At 38.3% G+C, this 22,204-nt stretch overlaps 1 protein-coding gene across 11 annotated transcripts in view; it reads left to right on the top strand.

Moving 5' to 3' along the window:
* Positions 1–22,204, top strand: part of LOC129775065 (dual 3',5'-cyclic-AMP and -GMP phosphodiesterase 11-like) — a 375,931-nt gene that overhangs the window by 55,224 nt on the left and 298,503 nt on the right. For 5 of the 11 annotated variants that reach the window (XM_055779278.1, XM_055779280.1, XM_055779284.1 and 2 more), the window contains exon 2: positions 4,122–4,186. The exons of 2 other annotated variants lie outside the window; for them this stretch is intronic. Coding sequence is in view for 2 of the 9 variants with exons in the window: in XM_055779270.1 (XP_055635245.1) it covers positions 4,122–4,186 (65 nt within the window). In the remaining 7 variants the exon portion in view is untranslated. Of the gene's footprint in view, positions 1–4,121; positions 4,187–19,061; positions 19,683–22,204 lie in introns of those variants that run through there. 4 more of the 11 variants (XM_055779281.1, XM_055779277.1, XM_055779282.1 and 1 more) reach the window with 3 other exon arrangements.

Genomic DNA, 22,204 nt, shown 5'->3' with positions numbered 1-22,204 from the left:
CTGGAATTGAAAGCATACTCCCATGAAAGATACGTAGTATCTAAATAAATGCAGTGTATGTCCGTATTCCAAAATTCTGGATACTCTTCCATATTCGCACTTGCACAAACTTTTCCCATATGCTGCTGGCACCTTTTTTGTCGTAGCACAATTTGATACAGAGTGCTTCTCCGAGGGTTCGAAATTACAGTGCCGCTTCGCAATATCTTTCACTCTTGTATAGAGCTGTGTGTGTATGTGTGTGTTTCCATTCCATTCCTTATTTGGTTTCAAACTTCTTCAGTTCATCAATTCATTCGCCTCTAGCCCTGAGAAGGGTTGCGGGAAAAAACTCCACTTCATACTCTCACTTCACCTGTTTTGAATGAAGCCGTTTAAAAAAGCTCGCCGGCAACGATGTCGTCCCGACGACCACCACACAAGAAGTGGTGTGGTTCCAGGTTAGATTAGGTTTTTTGATTATAGAGACTTTAAACTTTTTCAGTTCATTCGTCTCTAGCCTTGAGAAAGGCCCTTGGAAAACTTTACTCTACTCCTGCACTACACCTCCACCCTCATTGCCTTGAGAAAGGCTCTCGATCCCTCGTCATCCAGCTCGTCCAGCAACGGTGTTGTCAAGTCGGCGTCCACGGTGTGGTTCCAAATTGCGGATGGCTTATTTATACCAAATAAGTTGAAAACGGGCAGAAACGAATGTATTGATTGCTCGTTATTGACGGTACGAAAACGTGAGCACACAAATCGGCAGAACAAATGTATGGGAAGATTGCATTCACAATGCATCTCCATTGGTTCCATCACATTACACTTTTCCCAACGTACAGCAGAAAACCCAAAAGTTATTGAACAGTGATCTAAATCAGAATCACCAGGATTCGTGGAAAACTACGTGGATCTTTTTTATGCGGTCGCATTTTGTCCACCGCAAAAAATATAAAATGGGTGGATTATATCTATGATATAACCGCAAAGTTGACGTGGGACTAGCTTAGCTTAGCAATCATTTGTTTGTATTGATTAAATTTTTGATTGAATGAAACAATTTCCGAATTCAATCAAATTCAATATATTTGCTTTGTGAGTAAAGAGATTGAATAAATTCCATGTAAGGTCAATTCATGCATAGTAATAGATTATGTTCTTCGTTACAAATCCTTTTACGTTTGGTATGATGCCTAGGACAAAATATGTGAACGGAAGAATTATCAAACGAATACTTTATTTTACATTTCCCTCTGAAGTTTGCATCTCTCAAGTGTACGTACTTCTCGAACCGCGAATTTGTTTGATTTGATGAACTTCAGGTACTCAGTGCCAGAAATTCAGTGAGTAGAAGATTTGGAGGTATATCCTTCAATGCAATCTTGAATAACCGAGCCAAAGCGTTGTGTTCGTACCCGTTTTTGTAATCTGTGTTAGGAAAACACATTTCGGAGTGCAAAAAAACATGCGGGTGCAGAAGTATCCCCGGCTTGCATGAATCTTATACCGTGTTCAAGAAACATATTCTAGCATGCACAAATGCAAGCCGAGTATAAAAGTACTCGCAGTTTGCATTTATTTGCAAAACCGATTTCCCCAGACACCTTGGTTTTGATGTCTGTGTTAGGCAAACACATTTCAGTCGGAACAAAAATACCCCCGACCTGCATGAATTTGCAATGCCAATTCCCCCAGACTCCTTGGTTCTGTGTCTGTGATGGGGAAAGTCGGAACAAAAATGCCCCCGACTTGCCAATTTCCCCACGCTCCTTGGAATTAAAGTCTGTGTTAGGGAAACACATTTCAGTCGGAACAAAATTACCCCACACTTTCATGTATTTGCAATGCCGATTTCCCCAAGGCTGCTTGGTTATGATGGCTGTGTTGGGGAAACCGTGAATCGGGCCAATCAAAACGAGGCAGTTTAGGCGTTTAGATAACGCTTAACATTTTACAGTTATTCAATTGTTTATCTAATGATAAACAACATTTTATTAATTACGATAGATGCGTAGAAATATTCCCTATCAATTGATGCAAACATCTTTCGGATACAGTAAGAAATGTTTGAGTTATAAGCATTTGAAATCTTTCATTTTTTCCTGCATGTTCAGCGTTTAGGTTTTCATTCTACCCCCCATATACTCCGGTTAGACGTAGTCCCACGTCAAAATGTTTAAGTTGTGTAGCGAAAACTATTGTTTAAAGATACTCGTTGAGTTTGGTGTGATTTTTTTTTTGCGCGGTCTCTATACCTTGCATAGAGCCACATTTACCTGTACATGAAAGTAACAATCTGTTCCCATTTGACCACAAAAGTATCTAAGATATGATCACCATATCACTGTGGTGTTGACCAAACATGGGGAGTGGTATGAACCACTTAGCACGCTCAACATGGAAGGAAGTATACCTATGGCACCTTAATATTAAACACATGATCTTATTCTGTTAATGCTGCAAGCTCAATTTTTGAGTGCTATTTGTATAAAACAAGAAGGATGGGCAAATAACCTTGAGAAGTTAGGCGAGTGATTTATATAATCTAAATTTATTTAGTACGGTGAAATCATTCTTCAAATGGAATACATATCACGTGTTTCACTCGACATCCCGACTGTTCCGGACCAACAAATTGTTCCCATTAATATGTTCCATTAGCTGGCCTTTCACAACAACTTTTTTTCTAACGTTTGCAACATGTTAATAGGGATGTACTCTCTGGCTTTATCCGTCCATCTAATTTAGGGGATGGAAACTACACGTGATTCCTCAAAAAATAATCGGCCAGTCGAGGTTCAGAGGTTCGAGCACAATAACATGTAAGTCGTTGTAATTATGGGGAAATACTTTACAGGATTTACAAGAACTCAAGATGCATGGCAATTTTTGGCGCATGATTATTTTGGTCTATGTTTTTAAGTCTGTTGTACATATAATTCATTTCATTTTTGTCATTGCCGCTCTATATTCGCAGTCGGTCCATCGCGCGTCCTTGAAGTTTATTTCCCGATGACTCCGATGTCTATTGTCGGGGACCGCCCACGACATAACCGAAACATTTAATTAATTAAACGCCTCCAGCCTTATTGCGTGCCACCAATGTTAAATCGTAGTTCCGCTCCTCTTATCAGTTGCACCTTTCTGAAAGCAATTTAATTAACGTCGACCCACTAACTCTCACAGGGTAGACAACGGTTGAATGGGTCGTCTTAAACTTTGTCCGTCCGTCGTCCGTCCGCGGTTTATTGGCACCGTCCCCACTCACTAGTCCGGGTGACGTTTGCAAACTCCCCGGATAACAATGAGTAGCGCTTTTACAGCTGGAAATGTGTAAAAGCAGCGAAACGGTGCACTTATTCGTTCCCCATTTACAATGCAAATTAGTAACCCTTTTACTGCGCTCCATAGCCGGCGCAATCATGAATCAGAATTTACTTCAGGTTGAATTCAAATTTTGAATCTAAACAGTGACTCAGTTAGAGAGGAAGGATAATATTGTGGGTTAGCGAATAACACAAATGAGCGGGAATTCCACACGATTTCATGTTTATTAAAATCGTTTTTGTATATCATAATAACACGACGAACTTGTGCCATCATTTATTCATCACTGGTTGTGTGGCAGCCATTGTCAGTATTAAAATGCTTCTGATCTAGAAAACAGCAAATAGTTTACGTTGACAACTTCTACTCACGCAAACAGGTTTCGAAACCGAAACCAACGAGTGTTAGGTTGACTGTTGTCAAAGTCGGCTTCCCAAGACAGGCGTACCTTCGGATGAGTCACACAGAGAGATAACACACATTCTGTGGGGTGTTTTGCTCCGGTCAGCTGCGCTAAGTCCACTCTTTATCTGTGTTGTGCTTTCATTTCATAATCGGCCAATGGATGGTGTCTGCTTCGTGTTCTCTCATACCCATACGAGCACCCATTCACCCAAAAAAAGTTTTCGTGGCAAAAGCTTTCGCTGCAACGGTGCTGACATCTCTGTCTCAGTGCGTGCGGTTGGCAAGCTCACAGTGCAGCTAGGCGGGAGAAAGTTTTCCACAGGAAGTTTTATTGCAATCATCAAACTACAAGTCCACCTCGGAACCTGGAAGATATTAACGATTTTCTTTCTTTTATCTATTTTCAGGTTGCTGGAGAATTGCGCCGAATATTTCGTTCTGCGGTTGAGCAAGAAGCTTATTTTTCCATATCGTAAGTCTGATCAAATTCACCGAAATAATAATTGATATCAAACACATTCCTTTTAATTTATGTTAGTCATTAATAATTGTTCTATTCATTTATATATTTATTTAGATACTAGCTGACCCGACGAACTTCGTCCCGCCCAAAATTATTGTTTTGATGTGAATTCATTAGAACAAATTTTCTAAACCTTTTCTCATCATAACATAGTTTTATGAGCAGAATACAACAAAATGAAGGCGGCTCAAAAGGGACCTTTCTTTCTTCGGATTTTGCGATTAGCAACACATTTGGCCTTCCTCTTTTATTTATATAGATAGATATAGAAGATAGAAGATATAGGAGTGCGTTATTTCACCTGAAAATTCATTTCCACTTTCAAACAAAGATCAATTTCAATAACGCAAACATCGAATGGACAGACAACGCTTATCATGATGTAATTTTAAAACATAGGAGAAATCATTTTTCGAATTTCCTTCAGAGTTTTCCGAAAATTTTCAATTAAATTTTCCGAATTTTCCCTTTCTATGTTATAATTACATAGTGACAAATGCTGTTAGTCCATTTGATGTTTGCCATAGCAAAATTGATATTTGTTCAAAACTGAAAATGGATTTTAATGCGATGAAACGCACTCCTGTATCCAGTTTTGTTGTTTCTTCTATCTATACCGATAAAAAAGTATCATCGGATGAGTTGATAAGAGCAGAACTCGAGGAAGTAATTGTCCGATTTAGGTCCGTCTTTATTCTATCATATTTTCTGTATAAAACATTTATTCCGCGTAACGGAGAAACATGTTATTTGCAAATGGTTGAAAAATCTTGAAAAATGGTGTTTGAAAATAATCTGATATTATAATGATGAGTTTTGTTTGAAATACTAGGAATTTTATAGTAATAGGTAAATTCAACGGGGTCGATTAGAAGATCAATCAATGAACAGTTCTGCGATTGGACCCATGAACTTGCTCATAGTAAACATGAATGTTTGGAGGTATTGATAACAAAAAACAAATTTTGGGCGGAACGAAGTTTGCCGGGTCTGCTAGTACTTATATAAAAGAGAGTGACCCTGAACCGACTCCCTAAATTGACATACATTCTTAGAGGAACTGGTACAAATTCGGTACCCCGTGGGTAATTTGGTACCCACTCGGATCTCCGGCGGTAATGAGCGCACTCTGGTGGTGAACAAAAAAAAGTGTTCTAGTAATGTAGTAACATACGTCAGATGCCAAAAACCCAAAATACCTGGGTTTTTTTTTTATAAAAATTCAAGTTTTGTTGTTTTTGAAATCTCGAAAATTTTTCATGTGCGTCTTTTGAAAAATCATTTAAAATCGAAAAGTGAGCCGATTTTAAATATGAAAGCTGATTTGGATCAAGAAATTGATGTTCTTCAACGAATTCGAGTAAGTGTATCGAGATTTTAATCACAAATTGCATATAGGGTAAATGATCTTGGTTTGTCCAGTCGAAAATATGATCATGGTTTGCCCACTTTTTTGAATGCACTAATTCAGCGCTCCTGTGTCAAATAAGGCCTTCGAATGTTTCGAAACATATAAATGAAATTGCCTTTTACATGATTTATAGTAGTATTTATAGAAATCACATGTTTTAAAGGATTATAAAATACACCTTCTATTTGTGTCAATGCGCCCCTTATTCGAGCTAACTTTTAATCGATCACCAGATGATTATTTGGCACGTATTCAGACCTTTTCTGGATTACAACACTTATAAATATTGTAAACATCATGCTTGCTCACCATTTGTATCGGATTTACATAGCTAAACCATTAAATTAACGCATTTTGATGAACTCAATTCTGATCATGAGTTGTCCAATTCAATAATGTTGTTTTGTCCTCATGATTTCTATGGCAACCGCTTGGCGCGCTGCAGTTTGTTTATGTTTGTTTATGGTGTGCTTCGCGCATAGCAGAAGTATGGTTTTTCTGTGTTGATTGTGTTGAGGTGAACACTTCTAGAATGCCCAAGAAAAGGCAATATTCTGAAGAAAGCCTAAATTATGAATGAATCAATATGATGACAGTAAACTCAAGCAATGATAAATGCAACATCTAATTGTGAATTCGAATGTTTTCATTCAAAAATGGAGATTTCTAAAACCGGACAAACCATGATCATTTTTTTGGGCAAACCATGATCAGAGGTGGTCAAACCATGATCATAATTCTTCTTTAAGGAAAATCGTTAAAAAACATAAAAATTTGAATAATTTCAACACCTTTCAACACCTTATGGTAGAAGGCACACTTTTTGAAAGGCAAATTGCTTATAATGAATTTTTCCACATTCCTCGTCAGTATACGCTCGTAAGTTGGCAGCGCATGTGGAGTGGTGATGAGTTCGGTCGTTGGTTACACACGATTATCCCTAAGGTCTCGACGAGTGCATGGTTCAAGGGATTAAATGTAGGCATTGGGCTCGCAGCAAACAATCTTTGTGATTGTGGCGATGGCTACCACGACATCGAGCATGTTGTCTGGTCGTGTATCCGGTCCCATGCAGCTCGCTCTCAGCTCTCTAGAGCACTGAGAGCACAAGGCAGACAATCGGATATCCCCGTCCGGGATATCTTAGGTAGCCGGGATCCTGATCTTCTGCTTCATCTATACCTGTTCCTCAGAAACGCCGATGTCAACGTTTAATGATGTTTCCTTCGTTGTGTCCCCGTTTCATATCCCTCCTATCCGATCGATAAACGTTTACTTAGTCGCGGCAATACATACACACACTCTTTACAGTTGCACGGGCCGAAGGTTGTGCAGTCCACTGATCATTCAACAAGAGCCAAAGGTTGTACCGCTCATGACAACTCTACACGAGCTGATGATTGCGCCGGTTAGTGACCATTCTATCCTGGTTCCTCGAGTCGAGAAAGACGCACCACGTTAGATATGGGGTACATACTAGGGGGCGTTGCTGATTAATGGTCAGCTGCATCCCAATAGGAAGTATCCCGTGTCGGGCACACGTACAGAGCATCGAAGACTGCAACATACCAATTATGAGAACACTTGTAATACTAACCTCGAGCCAACCGCGAGTAATCGGTTACATATTACTAACATAGTTGTAAGACAAAAATTGTCAAAATATTGGACTCCCGGCCCCGTCAGGCTAACGCCACATGTGCCTTAATAAAATATATATTTTGGAAAAAAAAACACCTTATGGTAGTATTAGCAACTAGAGACTTGGGGCTTTTCAACAAACCCAAACTCGTATCGATTATGTGTGATTTTCATGAAGAAAAATCGATTTGCATTTACTAGTTGCGTAGAAACACCCCAAATTGGACAAACCAAGATCATTTACCCTATTTCATTCCAAAGTGAAAATTCGGTATGCGGGTAATTTGGCACCCTAATGTAACCATGGACCCGTTCCGCTTGCACCGATTGCGAGACTGATTACTACGCTTGCGACTTTTGTAAAGGCTTTTGATTCGTTTTACTTTTTTAGTTAGAAATAAATCGAGATGAAATTTGTTCACTATTTATTGAAAAAATCTTTTTTTTGATCCTCTTTGTTTTGTAAAATTGCATGCTTTTTCGTCAAAGTTGAGTTAATTTACGTAAGTTACGTCAAAAAAATACATTTTTCAGTGATTTCAGGACGATTCTTTTAATTTGAAAAAATTAGTATATGGGGTGCCAAATTTATACCCAGGCATCTCGGGTACTCGAATTTGAGTTGTTTCACTTCTATGCTCAAGGCTCCGTGCCAAATTAAGATTTTTGAAATCGGTTTGCGGGGAAATGTCCGCAACAGATCCCTTCATAAGCTGACTTAATATGAAGAAATTCCGAGCATTGGCCAAGAGCTAAGTCCAAAAAAAAACAAAATGGGGTACCGAATTTGTACCAGTTTCTCTACTATATTGAACTATTGGAGTCATTGGAATTTACATGAGACCATCCTAAAATGGAACATGTGAGGCAATCACAAGTGTTATATTAAGTTGGGAACATTAAAGTGATTATGGAACACTTATACATTCTATAATGTATGCATCCATGATGCCTTTTTCCTTCAAATGAATGTACCTGTAAGACGAAAATCATTCGTTAGCAATCGGTGCCCGTTGAGTTGTTATCACCATTGTGAACAGGGAGGAGTGTTCAAACCTCCGTGAAAACCACTCTTATCACTTGTGACAACACTAGTGCCCAGCTGAAGGCAGCAGTGATATAACGTAGTGTGCGATTCAACCTGAATGTTGATCTTATCTCGTACAAAACGGTCGCACTCGCAATATTTGCTAAGTTATATGCGATGGTGGCGTTGCAGCTGGGGTTTCCTTTGTGTGTTGGTGGACTAGCACCTTACCGGGAAGTACGAAATAAGAAACGAGGTATGTTGGAAGCATTGTACATCACATTTATTTTGTAGATTTATCTATTTGCTTTACAAATGTGTCAATCATCGACGATGGGGATACAACTGCACATTCAACCCATCAATACGATAGACATGTAGATGTAATTACACTTCTCCAAAATTCTGTATGGAACCCGGAAGTTACGCTTCCTCAGAATAATCCTGAATGCAAGAACATGGAATTCTTATTCATTACTAGGTGTACTATTTTGACGTACGACTACGTCTTTCATTTCTATACCGGGGTGTAAAATCAAAGTTTCGAAAACGAAAGCGTTACGCCGGAGACCGAGATTTTGAACTTTAATAGCTCCTAAGCAACTGAACGAAATGATACGATAAAAACTTCATTTGAAAGATAAAATGTCTATATACCTGTTACTTTTTGATCCAAAAACTTCAATAGTCAATAGTCTTAAAATTGCATTCAAAACAGGCTATTGAAATCACCAATCGGTATATAAGCGAGCGCCGCTCGGAAGTCCACTCAGTTATTATTGAACAGCGATTGGAGCATGTTGTCGTTGTTGTGGTGAAGCTAACTTTGTTCATCATGAAAGCCAAACAAATGAATCACAAATTTCTGCATTACTCGAGAATTAATCAAGTAAATGAAACCAAAGTAGTCATATGGAGGTTTAAGGGTACAATAAATGTTTCTATGGTGGTTAGATAATCCTCCTACCTCTCTACAAGAGGGGGGGGGGGGCTTCCATACAAATGAAACTCAAATTTCGGCATCACTCGAGAATTAATCAAGCAAATGAAACGAAATTTGGCATGTGGAGGTTTAAGGACGCAATAAATGTTTTTACGGTGGTTAGACACTCTACCCCCTTCCCAAAGGGGGGGGGGGTGTCTATCATACAAATGAAACACAAATTGCTGCATAACTCGAGAATTAATCAAGCAATTGAAACCAAATTTGGCATGCGAAGGTTTTAGGGGACACGAAACGTTTCAATGATGCATAGACACTCCTTCCGTATCTCTAAAAGGGGGGGGGAATTACTGCCCTACAAATGAAGCATACATTTCTGCATAATTCAAGAACCAATCAAGCAAACGAAACCAAATTTGGCATTCGGAGGTTTTAGGGGGCAAGAAACATTTTTGAGGTTGTTCAACACTCCTCCCACTATTCTAAGGGGGGGCTGCCATACAAATTAAACAGAAATTTATGTATAACTCGAGAACTAACCTAGAAAATGGAACCAAATTTGGCATATAATGGTTTTAGGGAGCAATAAATGTTTTTATGCTGGTTTGCTGAACAACTCGTGAACTAATCAAACAAATGGAATCAAGCATAGCATATGGAGGTCTTAGGGATCGATAAACGTTCCGATGGTAGTTCGAAACTCCTTCCCCTTCTCTTAAGGGGGGCTCCCATACAAATGAAACACAAATTTCTGCATAACTCGAGAACTAATCAAGCAAATTGAGCCATATTTTGCATGTGGAGGTTTTAGGGGACACGAAACGTTTCTATGATGGTTCGACACACCTACCCCCTCTCTAAGGGCATGAGGGCTGCTGGACCCATAAACGTGAGCTTAGTAAGGAAACGTGGATGTGATAACGAAACATAAATTTTGGGCGAGACTATGTTTGCCGGATCAGCTAGTATACTATAAATTAATGAAAGAATGATCTTTTATGCACAAAATTCATTAATTCTTCATTAAAATTGTATATTTGAGCAGTGTTCGGAATTTGAATCAAATTTGGTCGAGCATCTGAATTGTTTCAGAAGATCGAAAATTATGATTTTTAAAAAGAAAATTGCATTTTCTGTTCGGAGTTTTAGACAAATGTAATTTTTTTTAGGTTGGCACATCTGTCATTGACATTATATAAAATTTGTAGTGTGATAGTTCTACATTTCTAAAATTTACGCTGTATCGAGTACATCTGCCATTGTGCGTGCCTCGATTTTGGACAATTTCAAAATTTTCAAAATCGTTTGGCAAATTTACCTGATTTGGCTTCCTTTTTCCTATTCGAAGGACTCAAGGAACCACGTTTCAGCACCCGAGATGATACAATGGAAAAATCGAAGTTGGCGCCATTTCATTCTTTGTTTTAACCCTTTTAGTAACGGCGAAAAGAACGTGCCTAAGCAAAGAATACCGGGCCAAATCAGCGAATTTGCAGAGGTTTGCGAAAATGCTCGTAAAAACGAAAGTAGAAGTGATATTTACAAAATATAAAAAGCAGCATATTCGAAAATAAAGGTAGAATAAAACGATACGAATTGTGTTTCTTTATTTGTTGAAAATCTTAAGAATAACATGAACATAAGATATAACAAAAATCGTGTAAAAGTGATTTCTCTTTTTCAAATGGTAATTACACATAAAAAATTCATCATTCGGTCATAACTCTATGTACATCTTTTAGTATAATGTATGGAAATTGCATTTTGCAATCAATTTTTTCACCGGGCGCATAAGGCCGATTACCGATGCCGATTGGCGTAATGTGGACGCGTCTTAACATATACAGACCCGCGGCAATAACAATTTTTTCACTTGTGTTGCACCGAATATGAACCATTTTAACATTTCATAAAGTTATTAGCTGACCCGGCAAACTTCGTCCCGCCCAAAATTTATTTTTCGTTATCACATTCAAATTTTTTAATAAGCGCACGTTCATGGGTCTAATCGCAGAACTGTTCATTGATTGATTTTCTAATCTATCCTTTAAAATTACCTTTTACTATAAAATTCCTAGTACTTCTAACAAAACTCGTCATTATAATATCAAATTATTTTCAGACACAATTTTCGTTCAAGATTTTTCAACCACTTGCAAATAACATGTTTCTCCGTTACATGGAATAAATGTTTGATACAGAAAATACGATAGAATAAAGACAGCCCTCAATCGGACGATTCTTTCTCGAGTTTTGCTCAACACATTCGGTGACCATAGGAACGTTACGTGCCACCTAGAACCTTCACATGCCGAATTCGGCTCCATTTGCTTGATTAGTTTTCGAGTTATGCAGAAATTTATGTTTCACTTGTATGGAGCCAAACGTTTCACACGAATGGAGCCAAATTTGGGATGTGAGGGTTTTTGGGTACGAGAAATGTTTCTATGATGGTATGACTCCCCTTCCTCCTCTGGAAAGGAGAGGGGTTCCCATAAAAATAATGCACATTCTTCAGCCAAACGAATTTCAACCGAACCTGACAATTGAAAATTTTCGGAAAACTCTCTTTGCTAATACCAGAACAATCCGGATATCGGGAAGGCCATTCCTGTGAAACCGCATTGAACTTGGTGTTGGAAATGGAACGAAAAACTAGAAGATAAAGACACGCTTATTGCTGTTTTCTTGGATCTAAAGCGCGCTTTCGAGACAATTTCTAGGCCCTTGTTGTTGAACACGATTAAGCGCTTTGGAATTACGAGTACTGCATATAAATGGTTTGAAAGCTATTTGTGTGACAGAACTCAACGGACTATTTTTAATGATTCAATTTCCAGTCCCGTAGGGAATAATCTTGGAGTACCTCAGGGAAGTGTATTAGGGCTCATTTCATTTATTGTGTACATCAATGACATGCAACGAGTTATAATAATGCGATATTAATCTTTTTGCTGATGATACTGTGTTATTCATTACAGCTAAGAATGTATATGTGACCGTTTTACACTTGAATGGAGATTTGCGTTCTTTAAGTAGATGGTTGAAGTATAAGCAATTAAAATTGAACATAAGTAAAACTAAATGTATGATAATCATGCGAAATCAAATAAATGAAAACGTATCTATTGTAATTGATGATGAGACCATTGATCGCGTTCGGGAGATTAAATATCTTGGCGTGATTATTGATGACAGACTTAAGTTCAATACTCACATTGACAAGATCATCAATCTTGTGTCGACTAAGAAACGATTTAACTATTTGCAGTAAAATACAGCTATATAAATCAATCATCTCTCCTCATCTGGACTTTTGCTCTTCCATTTTGTTTTTGGCCAATGAAACACAAATATCGAGATTACAGCGCTTGCAGAATAAAATAATGCGTTTTATTTTACAATGCAACAGGTTCACTTCCTCGTATTTGATGCTGGACGCTTTGCAATGGTTATCTGTGAAGCAAAGAATAGGTTATTTAACTATGGTGTTTATTTTTAAAGTAGTTAACGGTTTGCTGCCTCGGTATTTGTGTGATCGAGTTGAAAGAGGAAGTGACTTTCATAGATATAATACTAGAAACGTGAATGAAATAAGAACACCACTTTTCTTAACATGTGCTTCACAAAATTCTCTATATTGTAAAGGAGTAACTGTTTTCAACTCGATGCCAACACATATTAAACGTGCAACTACACTAGCGGAATTTAAGAGAAACTGTATTTGACACGTTAAGGCTGTGTTTTCCTGAAAGCCGAATGTTTTATTTTCTCAATTTTTTTTATGACAAATATTTTTGACTGATTACGTTTTATACGAACGGATATCTTAATGTGAACAGTTTTATTGATTTTTTTTTGTTTTTAATATTTACAACCTGACGAAGTTTTATTTTAAACGGATTATATTGTTTATACAATTTTGAACAATTTTTGATTTATGTTATATTTTTTGTTTTCAATTTGTATTCGTCTCTATTATGTCTATTATGTTATGTCTATATCTTAGTGATGATGGACTATTTTTATTTTTTGTTGTTTTTGTTTTGTATTAGTTAAAAAAATAAAAGTAGTCTACAAAAGTTTGAGCGCCGCGCGCGTTTCACAGATATAAAGGATATAAAGTAAAAGTTTTTTTTTCAGAGCCGGTCTAGGAATTTTTCGTGAATCAAAAATTTCTCGACTTCTCTGGATGAGGATATTCATTGTCAATCCAAAACAAGGCTGCGGTTGGACTTGTGCTTTAGTGGACCAATTGGCTGCAAGAGTCTGGTCGGGCTCTGTGACGGACACGACTAGGTGTCGGTTTGGGTTGTTTTTGACATTGCAATACTATAAACGAATTTATATCTGTAAATAAAATCAGTTCGTTTTTTTTTACTAAACTGGTTTCAATGCTGAGAAAAATAAATTATCTTTTAAATAACTCGTCTTGCTCAAACCTCTGTAGGGGAAGGAGGCGGAACCACCATCAGCATCATCAATTGTATCTTTGGAAACCCATGTTTTCAAAAATTTTAAAGCAGTTTCATACAGTTCAATATACTGGTTTTCGAAATACTGGCGAAATGTTTTATAAAAATGTGTTTTTCCATGTTTTTTACTGAAATTAAAACAAGTCGAAAAGTAGAACATTTTTATCGGCGTGGGTATAATGGACATTTAAGTAAAAATAAAATCGCCATCTTTCCTACTTCTCTCTCTTCATTCCATCTCCCGTAGTCAAATTACTGGTGGATGGAATCGGTTAACCGAAGAGATACTTAAGTTAAGGTATAATGGACATGTAGTGGGGGGAATATGAACAGGTTCATAATATACGAAGCGCAGAGGTTTATCGCTCGCGAGAGGAATAATTTCACTCTCTCTCAGTGTTTGTGCGTCCAGTAACTGGAATAGAACAAAAAGAGAAAGCAATATAAAAAAGAGTTCAATATTCTTCCCTTCCTTAGAGACGAATGAACTCCCAGAGTTTAAAGTCTCTTAAATCCAACATCTCTCTCTCTCTCTTCCCTTCACTTTCCATCATACATTGGATGTGACTGTTCATTTCAACCCCACCAGTGCAATTGTTTCAATAATTTAAATTTACCACTTACGAACGAATTTACTTTTCCGTACATACATTATATCGCTTCTCTGTCAACTCACAAACCGAAATATAACCATCAGCGAATTCAATTTTGCAATTAAACCACTCAAAATGCTTAATATCGAAGTCGCAAAAGTTATACACACACGCGGAATCATGTTCGATTTTCGGTTTTTGTTTCCCTATTCCACTTTCGATTCATTGTCATATTCATTGTCATAGGATGGTTTAACACGTTCTTCGTTCCTTGCAGAGCCCAACTTGCGATTAAATTATTAAATGAAGATCAAACTAAGTTTGTAGATAACTTTTACATGATCTGGCAATGTTTGTTTCCTCAACATGTTTCCTTAGATTGAAGGCGAATTGATGACAATAACACATGCCAAAGTCATATTATAGGGGTTTTGCAAAAAAATGCAGTACGAACCATCCGTACTATGAATATAATGAAAAAAAGACGGGTGGGTAATGTCGGGGACATAACCGGAGTGACGTAGGACTATACAAAGGGGACAGCTTTTGTTAAATATATATTTTAAATTTATTGTTTTATTTTCTTCTCCTATGTGAATACCTACCTATCTACCTGAAAAATGGATTAGTTTACTGTTTACTCTTTATGAACATGTTGATGGTTCTGAAAAGAACCTTTGGTGTTGTGTTTTTGTTATCACTCGATATTCCTATCTTGTTCGGTTAAACCTTCCTGTTTAGCTATTGCGTTTGTCACTCGCCACAGCTTTCACAGTTGGAAAATTTCTTCCCATCCAGCTTTGTGACATGTTGTACAGTAAATTACATTCAATGCGACGTGCCGAAGCGCCACTCAGTGTCGCATTGGAGGCGATTTTAACCTGTAATTGAACATTTGCGATGACAGTGGTATAGTGTCGACTTTCAATGTGGGGTCATAATTTGGATCTCTATGTTTACAAAAATGTCCAACTAAATAAGTCGCATTACATGTCCGTCCAATTAGCTAAATGTCGAACGAATAGTAAATTACTGTACTTTCAATAATCAGGAAAGTCCCCCACTATCAATAAGCTCAGAACAACTGCCAAATTCACATACTCATCATATCCTGGCGAACAAATTATGAAAAAATCAATTTGTGTTTTATTATTATTTTGGATATTGTTTTAGAAAGTATTGAACTGTATTTCCTAAACTCTTTTTTGGAAGGTTTAATGGCCCTGAAAAGCGCCTTGTTTTATGGAATGGTTCCAATTTAGAAAACTTAGTACTCGTGGTTTTGAAAAAAAACCATTTCGAACGCCCTTGATGCTGCCTTGTTCTGGATTTGCCACCAAAGCAGTTTGTATAAAGAACAAACTTTTTTCTTCTGCTACCTGATGCCGTTTTGCGATTGCGTTTGCCACTCGCCACTCGCTGCAACTGCCTGTTGTCTTGATGTCCACCGAACCGAATGTGTTCTGTTCCGAATGCGGGTTTTCTTATCGTCGCGAGCAGCTTTACCAGCCAACTCGATCACTTCGGCGGCCGAAACTATATAACGCCGACTAGGTGGACTGGTGCACTGATACTAACGCGCTCGGCCTAGCTACCCTTGCGGGGAACTTCAGATCAACACGGTTCCTCCTTTACCATGTCCAGACATGGCTGCTTGGGTTGGTTTGTTGATGTGTTGTGATGCGAACCGATGTGGTGTACGGTTTGAATGAGAATGATCGTTACGGCAGCGGAGCGGGGATTTTTAAGCTGACTGGCTGGCTCGAGAATTACGCATGTGTGAGACTGCGACCAATGTGTCGTTCATATTTTTTCTTTTTCCTTTCCAATCGTGCTTCATTCTATTTCGCTGCTGCTCTGGTTGCCCGTTTTGGTCGGTACGATTTGAGGAGCACAAAATGGACCAATCAAAAATGGGCACATAGTGCATTTTGACAATGCTTGATATTTCACAATTATTCAATTATTTATCTCAAGAAAAATGAAATGTTATTCGTTATGATAGATGCGTAGATATATTTCCTATCAATTGATGCAAAAACCTTTGCGATCTATTGAGAAATGCTCGAGTTATAAGCGTTCCAAATCTTGCATTTTTTCCTACTTGTTCAGTGCCTAGATTTCCATTTCACCCCCTATATCTTCCGGTTAGACGTAGTCCTACGTCAAAAAGTATAGTATTAGGCTGTCAAAAAAGTCCTGCGGTATTTTTTTTGAATTTTCATTTGTTCATAAAATTAGTTCTGTTCATCTGTTTTAAGTCAAATATGCGCCGTTTTATTCGATGACTTGTTCCCAACGAGATGCCAACTTCATAATACCCCTGTTATAGAAGCTCGCTTCCTTATTGGCAAAAAACTTGGATAGCCAATTTTCGCAGGCCTCTTTTGTGGCTAACTTCTGACTACCTAGCTCGTTCGCCATGGACAAAAACAGGTGGTAGTCACTTGGTGCAAGGTCCGGACTATACGGCGGATGCAAAAGAACCTTCCATCCGAGCTCCCGGAGCTTCTGGCGCGTCACCAAAGAAGTGTGTGGCCTTGCGTTGTCCTGATGGAAGACAATACGGCCTCTGTTTATCAAAGATGGCCTCTTCTTCATGAGTGCTACCTTCAAGCGGTCCAGTTGTTGGCAGTACAGGTCCGAATGGCCATAGGGAAGCAGCTCATAATAGATTATTCCTTGACAATCCCACCAAACACACAGCAGAACTTTCCTGGCCGTTAATGAGGGCTTGGCCACCGTCTGAGCCGCTTCAGCGGGCTTCGACCACGACCGTTTGCGCTTCACGTTGTCATAAGTGACCCATTTTTCATCGCCAGTCACCATCCGCTTCAGAAACTGGTCGATTTTGTTGCGATTCAGCAGCGATTCACATGCATCGATACGGTCAAAGATGTTTTTTTGCGTCAACGTGTGTGGCACCCATACATCGAGCTTCTTTGTGAATCCAAGCTTCTTCAAATGGTTTGTAACGGTTTGATGACTTATCCCCAGCTCTTGGCTGATGCTACGGCTGCTACTATGCCGGTCTTTCTCGGCTAATTCAGCGATTTTGTCGCAATTTTCGACGACAGGCCTTTCGGAGCGTGGCGCATCTTCGACGACCTCTACACCAGAACGAAAACGTTGAAACCATCGTTGTGCGGTGGAAATGGAAACTGTATCGGGTCCATAAACTATACAAATTTTATTGGCAGCTTGAGATGCATTTTTGCCTTTGTCATAGTAGTACTGTAAAATATGTCGGATTTTCTCTTTATTTTGCTCCATATTTGCGACACTATAACTCACGAACGACTTAACCAAACAAAACACTGTCAAGGACTATATTATAGCGCGCAAAAATACCTTTCCAACAAGCTATAGTATGACTCGATACAATGAATACAACTAGAACTACGCGCTTACAACGACACCTCGCGGAAATACCGCAGGACTTTTTTGACAGCCTGATATAAACAGTATAATATTATGATTATGATTTTATTATTTTTCTTCATATCCTATAGTTACATTTAGGTGCCTATTCTATCAAATTCCTTCTAAAAATTCTACTCAATTCGACCGAGGAAAGTGTCACCCATATCTGGGTGACGGGGCGTCGAAAGTGTTATATATTATAGAATAGCATGTAGAAAGGTTTCCCATCAACAGAAATGAATTTCAATATAATGCAACTATACAAATCAACCATCTGTCCAGTATACACCCACTGTCCGTCTTACCCGCGGTTCCCCTACTACGAATATAGATAACGTACAGAAAAATAATTTTTTCTTGAGTTTTCGAAATTATTTAAATGAAAATGTCAATTGTTGGTGCGACGAAGTTCATCGGGTCGGCTAGTGCATAATAAATGTCCTCTTTCATAAGACAAACTTTTTGGAAGGTACGTTATAACGATGGTACGTTATATCGAAGTTCTCCTGTATACAAAATTTCAAGCTCTTACATATGTCTGGAGTGTGTAGCAACCAATCTCAAGTTCTGAAAGACAATTATCCGTACCCGTTTATACCAATTATTTTTCTGATTGAAAGGAATGTAATTTAAGCGATTCGAATGTTTCGAATCTAAAGTTTGTAAACAAACCATTAATTATGATCTATATCTCTTGTTATTAAGCATTCTATGATAATCCGTTGGTAACCTGCCAATCGCTTTCATTGGATTATCGTTTACGTATTAATGCGATTCACCGGTGCTAATATGACACATTGTAAACACAGCATTACAATTTAATATGCGCCAACAAACCTGTATGAAAGTATCCTAATAGGTGTTTGATGTTGAACAAAATATAAAAAGTAGACGCCACTATTCAACAATCTCTACCAGTGATCTTCTCCTTCAGCTAACAATCTACGATTTCTGTTTTGTCTGTCATTCCTCGGAACCATCCAACGGAACATGGCGCTGCTTAAAATAATTGTTTTTTTTTCTTCCCAATAGAAAGAAAAAAGTAAGTCAGACGCCACACACAGTGATGGATCTCGTGTGTTCGGTTCGGGGGTTTGGGAAATTTCACGCCGGACGCTGAAATGCGATCTAGCGGAACACCAAAGATTTGACCAAGCGATCGTCACATCGTGTACGACTGGCGCATGCACTCCTCCGGGAAATCTCCGAACCGCAGACGATCGTACATTAGCTATCTCTGTGTGTGCGCCGAACCAACAATACGACAGCGCAGCGGTGTGCGGCGGTGCACTCTGTTCCCTCAATACTCTCTAGTATGCACAAAGTGACAATCGGTCGATTGGGAACTGAGCTCGCGGTCTGAGGAGCACTTCGTTCTGGAATTTGTCGCTCAGTCAAATCGTGTGCTTTCGGAACAGGAAAACCAGTGACAAAAGTGGTGGCTACTCAGTGTGGAATTTACCGACTACTCGAAATAAAACAAAAAGCGTATCACCGTGTGCGTCTCTGTGTGTTTGAGTAGAAGATTAGTCAATTTCGCAGGAGGAAAAGTACTGAGGAATAGAAGTGTCCCGTGTGGTGTCGCGTGCGCGTGCAGTACGAGCTTCAATTCGTCTATTGAAAGAGTGATCCGTGAAGTGTTATCGGAAAATATTGAATTAATTTGCACCAAAGTGTCATCAGTGCTGTGCAATACATCGAAGATATTAAGTGTCGGAACAAAAGTTTGTCATCGCGCAGATTTAAGTTCCCGTCAGAGCCGCAGAACGTAGAAGAAGCGGTCGCGGGTTTGGTGATCTTGGGGATAGCGCGGTGCTTTGCCGGTGATGTAGTGGTGACTTCACACGCGAAAGATACAACGCGACGCACGTGCAGCAATGTGTTAGGCAGAGTGTAAAGAAACAGTGCTTTGTGTGAGTCCTCTTGATGTTGGTAAAGATCAGTTTTTATTATTTTTGCGTTTTACGATCACATCTATTCGGCAAGGCGGTGTATCGCAAGTGTATGGGTATGAATGAATGGAGGAAAACAATAAAAACAAACATGCTGAGGGGCGCTTATCAACACTGACGCGATAGCCGTTAAAATGAAAACAAACAGCAGCCGTCGTACCGGTTGATGGCGTTGATTTGTAACGTAGGCATTGGTTGGTTGCGAAGGGTGAAGAACTTCTCCAGTGGCTCGCGAACAGGAAATAACGATTGCGAACTCAAAGTTCTGCGATTTTGAGTCAAATCCTGATATTTAGTTTGTCAATATCGGATGAGATTTGAACTTGTGCTGCTGTAGAGTTAACGATAAGTTCTACAGCAACTTTTCGATCATATTTTTATTTTATAATTCATTATCGAAAACATGTTTTTTTATTCTAATATGTATGGATTACTTCTATTTTTATATTGCTGTTCTATTTTGTCTTTGTGCAGCTTGCAATATCCTTCGAGAAACATTTTTTGCTGTGTTATATTGACTTTCAACCTTTGGCTGATTCTTGACATGGACCAATGGATTTACTCCATTGGAATAATGGTGGGAGTGAGAATTGAACTCGTGACCTTTAGCGTGAGAGGTACGAATGATAACCACTACGCCAGATCGCCTCCACATCGAGATACATGTGTTTTTAACATTTATTGATAAAAATAGTTCATTACGATTTTATTATCATTAAACCAATTTTTGACCACTTTAACGGTGTGCTTTAGGTCATTATCTTGTTATAGAAAACGTTCTATCGGTAAACTACACTTTGCATGAGGCAACATAATATCTTAAACGACGTTATCATACGTGAAAGGGTTCACAATTCCATCGATTCTACATTAGTGGATGAACACACAATAAACACATCAGTTGCACAACAAAAACTTTCCACAGCACTCTGACCAATAAAAGCAACATAAATTGTACAAAATTGCACTTGTTTTGGTTAATGTAAAAGAGTGCTTGTGAACAACATTTTATCCGTGTGCTGTCATAAAACATATGATTACTCATGGGACAACGTGGCATAAATATAGACTACTGAACCGTCAACGACAGTACAAGGCTCACTTTAGATCTTAGAACCATTGAAGATAATAGACTTTTTTTGGATTATTCATAGTCAATAAACAGAAACAATAAACAGTCAATAAACAGACACGTCAGTTTATTCCATTTGCTTCTCTATCACTGCGTGTATTATTTTAGAATATAACGACATTTCAGCATTAACTTTTTAGCAGAAGTTTCTGGTGACGCCGATGATTTGCGGGGTTTTGTAGAATCAGCTACGTGTAAGAGAATTTTCGCCATCGCGAGAAAAATACAAAAGCTAACGTATGCATTCCGAAACAAGCGATTTGGAAGAAGATTCCACACGGGAGTAGAGTAACAGCTAGCTAAAATCGTGCCTTCTTCTGTATAGGAGGTAGGGAAGCTCCAATCTTTGAAGTTAATTCGTCTCTAGCTTGGGATTGTTGTTCTCACATACAGCTTTCTACTCGCAATATCACTATCATCGCGATAATATATTTGTTCTACCATGAATATTATTTCCCATTTCCAAGAAACAAAATACAACACCATAATGCCACTTCAATCTACTTTTGGCAACGCAACAACAATCCAATTAACTGTAATTAAACTAAATTGGCAAAAGAAAATAATGCAAACAAACAAGGATCATCTTCTTCGATAGCGCAACCTAAGTAGAGCTAAAAAAATCAAAATATGATTGAATAAACGTTTCCACCTACCATAAAAACTACGCATTTGAAAATTTCTTAAGGGGGTAGTACACTATGGAAACTTGAAAAAAAAATTCTAGCTTAAGGGAGTATTCTAGTCTAGAAGTTTGAAAAAAATCAAAAAAATCCTACATATTTCTGTAGTTTAGGCATTCAAGAATATACCATAGAAAGGACATATCGAAAATCCTATTATTTACCGATGTAGAACCATTTTAGTGATGCGATATCTAACCTGGTACGGCCACAACAATGAACTTCAAACGCGTTTTTTAAAAACTAGTTTTTTCAAACTGGCGTACACCATACCTCAAGTTCTACTGAACCGATTCATGTCGAATTTGTATGGATACTATCTGTAGGAATTTCTCTATCGCATGAACCTCTACAAAATTATATTTTTCAAATTTTATTATTTTTAAAAAGATCGGAAAACGCAAGAAAAAACGTTTTAAACCGCATTTTGCTTTTCAAACGGCCGTCATTTTGTAAAAAAAGATGTTATTGACTTGTCCGAGGTTCATGCGATAGCGGCATCTTCACTGATTCAGAATCTGCTCGATTTTTTGTTTCAGATTACCAGAAGGGCTGGAATCGTGTACGCCATGGCACAACATTTTTTTTTAACCTTCTCACTTCATCAGCTCTTAACTATTCTAGTTATGAATATTTTTTCTTCGTTTTCTTCGTTCAATTTTTGTATTATTGTTAAAAGATAGATGA

This window comes from Toxorhynchites rutilus, chromosome 3 (genome assembly GCF_029784135.1).
Source record: "Toxorhynchites rutilus septentrionalis strain SRP chromosome 3, ASM2978413v1, whole genome shotgun sequence".
NCBI classification, from domain to species: Eukaryota; Metazoa; Arthropoda; class Insecta; order Diptera; family Culicidae; genus Toxorhynchites; species Toxorhynchites rutilus.
The sequence above is the reverse complement of the archived record's forward strand: the minus strand, read 5'-3'. Positions and strand labels throughout refer to the sequence as shown.